Source organism: Clarias gariepinus, chromosome 19 (genome assembly GCF_024256425.1).
Source record: "Clarias gariepinus isolate MV-2021 ecotype Netherlands chromosome 19, CGAR_prim_01v2, whole genome shotgun sequence".
NCBI lineage: Eukaryota > Metazoa > Chordata > Actinopteri > Siluriformes > Clariidae > Clarias > Clarias gariepinus.
The window spans coordinates 3,849,618-3,853,079 of NC_071118.1; the positions used below are offsets into that span (position 1 = coordinate 3,849,618).

General features: G+C 39.3%; 1 protein-coding gene across 1 annotated transcript; it reads left to right on the forward strand.

Annotated features, from left to right (window-relative positions):
• Window positions 1-2,719, forward strand: LOC128507344 (protein ABHD15). Its single transcript, XM_053478137.1, has 2 exons — window positions 1-1,294; window positions 1,593-2,719. The coding sequence occupies exons 1-2, from the start codon at window positions 393-395 to the stop codon at window positions 2,248-2,250; spliced, it is 1,560 nt and encodes a 519-aa protein (XP_053334112.1). The 5' UTR covers window positions 1-392; the 3' UTR covers window positions 2,251-2,719.
• The last annotated feature ends 743 nt before the right edge of the window (window positions 2,720-3,462 follow it).

A 3,462-nucleotide genomic window follows, 5' to 3' on the forward strand; every position in this document is an offset into this window, starting at 1 on the left:
ATCAGCTTGCTTGAGTTCACAAAACCTTTTGATTACGTAAACAAACAGTCAGGGTACAAAGGTTGTACAGATGCCCTCCAGGTCCTTGCCCTCAGCCTCTGTAGGGGGTTTGTACTTTTCACATCTTTCAGCTCTGTAAAGAAAAAAGAACTAAATGAAGTCCTTCAATTAATAAAGACTTCATCTGATTTCCACCTAGCTTCATTTCCCTTGTATATGGTTTGCTCAGTGGACAAGAAGCAGAAAAATTAGTTTTGAAGAACTGATCCCATGTGAGTATTTGGTTTCTTCCCACCTTCTCTCTGTCTGCATGGATCTGAGCAGGAGAGAAAAGTGCTCGCTTCTGTTTTCAGGGCTGAAGCTCGGTGGAAGAAAGTGGAAGGGATTTAGTCATGTGGGATTTATTCTTCTGCCTGATGCCGTCCATGTTCCTGTTGTTGATCGCTAAGCTTTTTCAATCAGCGTGGATTTTTCGTCTTGTGGAGAAAGGAACAAAGCAACTAACTTGGCATATATGGATTATAATCTGCTCGTTACTGAAGCTTCAACATCCCAATGCTTTGCACTCCGAGGAGTCAAAGATCGAGCTGATATACAAACCAACAGCTCTAGCAAACTATATCATACAGAACTGTAAAGCTTTATCATGTGCGCCAATGGCTAGGTGGCCAAAAGCAGACCCTCATCTCCAAATCCTCTTCAATTTCATATGCCCCATTAAAGGAGACGCGCTAGAACACTGTGGAATAACTTTCTCCCGGGATCATTTACTTTTACAAGATGGTGGTATCATAGCCCTGGATTGGGCTGTCAGGCTGAAAGACCAGGCTAAGCTGGAACATCATCCAAGAGAAAGAGTTCCCGGCTGCAGTCTCAGCACTCCACCCATTCTCATTCTGATTCCTAATGCTTGGGGGAAGATCACACAGAATTTACTGAGCTTGTGTCGCTTAGCTTTACAGCAAGGTTTCTACCCTGTAATCTTCCATCGGCGTGGTCATGGGGGGTGTCCGCTCGCTACCCCACGCTTCCAGGAGTTTGGGGATCCTTTTGATATGGTGCAGGCGGTAACATACATTCAGAACCACCATCCGTCTTCATGTCTGTTTGCTGTGAGTGAAGGTTCTGGGTCTGGTGTGCTGCTGTCTTATCTTGGGGAACGTGGCTCATCGACCTACCTGGTAGCAGCTGCTTGTATATCACCAGTGTTCCATGGCCAACTGTTCTTTGAGACACCTTGCCCAAAACTGTATCATGAAGCAGCGCTGCTTTTCTGCAAACAGCAACTCAGCAGGTAAATTATGTTTTCAGATCTGCTTTTAAATGACGGGAACCTTAAAGCAAAATTTAAGGTTATCAAGGTGGTGGATATCAGGGTCAGTTTACATTATTTATGGAAAGCATTTTAGTTAATGAAAGTAATAACTCAATCGAAATAGCAACTTAAGTGGCTTCCATCCCCCTTTATAACCCCCAAAGGTGTCACGCACTGTGGGGTAGGGTGAAAGTTGGGGTATTTAACGTGTTTGTTATTTATTGGTCTTTAACGATTGAAGGTAAACCTAGCTCAACAACTTTGTCCCTATACCCAGGTATGCAACTGCTCTAAGTTCTGTTATGGATACTGCGAAAATCTTCAGCTGTCGTTCTCTTCAAGACATGGAAAAGTTGATGTTCTGCTCAGTCAGATTATTAGACGCTAGTCAAAACGACACACTGGAGCAGCATATGAAGCTTGGATCTGTACGTACTAACTGGGCTGCATACTGGGAACGTAATGAACCCTTGAAAGATGCCGATGAAGTTGCTGTTCCTGTGCTTTGCATTTGCAGCGGTGATGACCCTTTACTGCCCCCAGCTTCCACCTTACCCATGTCCATCTTCCAGAACAGCCCATATTTCTTTCTGGCCCTCACATCCCAGGGAAGCCATTGTGGCTTCTTGCAGGAGGGCCCTCAGAGCGGCGATTCCTGGAGCCACAAGGCTGTACTGGAATATTTTCGGGTTGTCACAGAGTTCTTTAAAGTTGAGGAAAGGCAATGCTTCATGGCAGAGTTTGATGGATGGGATGCAACTGTCCAAGGGCTTAGGCATAAAACAGGCGTCATGGCATATAGAAGGAGGAGATCTACAATCCTGCGGAGAGAGAGGTCTGTCTTGGGTTTACAGGGACGACTGTCGTCTCATTCAAGGTTGAACACCTTTGAAGGGCAGGAGACGTTCATGTGGACTAGGTCATACACTCGATAATAAGGAGAACCAAAAGATGAGATTATAAATGTTAAGAGTGAACAGAAAATGCAAACGCCAAAGAAACGCCAATGTAGCTGAAAATATGTTGAAAATTAAATGTAGCTAAAAATTTTGTGTTCTAGAAACCATTATTTTTTTGCTGGTTAATTAATTCTTTTTTTAAATTCCAGTGTGCTTTCGAAAAAGTATAGCCTTAAATCTAGACATGTGCTTGCAGTAAGATTTCTCATTGCTACAAACACTAAAAAGTTCAAGGATTCCCTGAAAACACAACAAATAAATCCATCTGGTTAAATACAGTGTTTGGTTTTCTCTCTCTTCTGGGCTTTCAATAAGCAGAGTAGACTGTTATGTCACGTAAACACGTGATATTATTAACCACCCCTTTTAGTGCTTTTTAACCGGTGGAGCAGGAACATGAAATTATTGTTTCTGTTCAGTAAATAAACCATTTTAAATACCTGGAACTGACTCCAGGTCGCTAAAGCTATGGGGAAGTCAAGATTAAGACAGAAGGTAGGAAATGTGAATTGAATTTTATGAATGGTGGATCAAAACACAGCATGCATGCATTTTACATGGTCGGAGCTAGTAATAATGACACCATGGATTATTTAATAACTTCTGCTCTATTGTTTTCTTATTAGGTTTGTCTCTTATTTTATGCACTTTGCATAAAAAATATAAAATCTCTGTATTTAGACATGTATAATTTACTCTATGTAAAATTTGTATTTTATTAATAGATATTTATAAATATCTTAAATATAGTTAAAATGTACAGCATCTAGGAATTTTCCTTATAAGATAATCACAATAAATGAATGATAAACATATTTTTAGAAATTTAAAACTTTAAAGTCATGTCTTATCGGCATAATGTTAAATATTTATTTTAAAATGATCTTTTATTTGAAATGATCCATTTAAATCTTGAAATGAAAACTGGTGAAACAACACCTGATTAAAAAATTTACCCATATTTACTGTAATATATTTGCAATTTTATTTGGATATTTTAACAATGGTCATTGTTGCAAAAAGCAGCTTTATAGAATCGAAAAACTTAAGAAATAAAAGAATGTAAGGAAATATGTCTAACTTTAAATGATCAGTTTGGCCCACATTTTTAAAAAATATATAATTTTTTTTTGGTAAAAATCACCTTCTCAATTTCTCACATACCAGCAAAGAAACACACCGAAATCT

Coding starts and splice junctions, on each gene's coding strand:
- LOC128507344 (XM_053478137.1), top strand. CDS start 393: ATGTGGGATTTATTCTTCTGCCTGATGCCGTCCATGTTCCTGTTGTTG. Junction 1,295..1,592: donor TGCAAACAGCAACTCAGCAG/GTAAATTATGTT, acceptor CCCTATACCCAG/GTATGCAACTGCTCTAAGTT.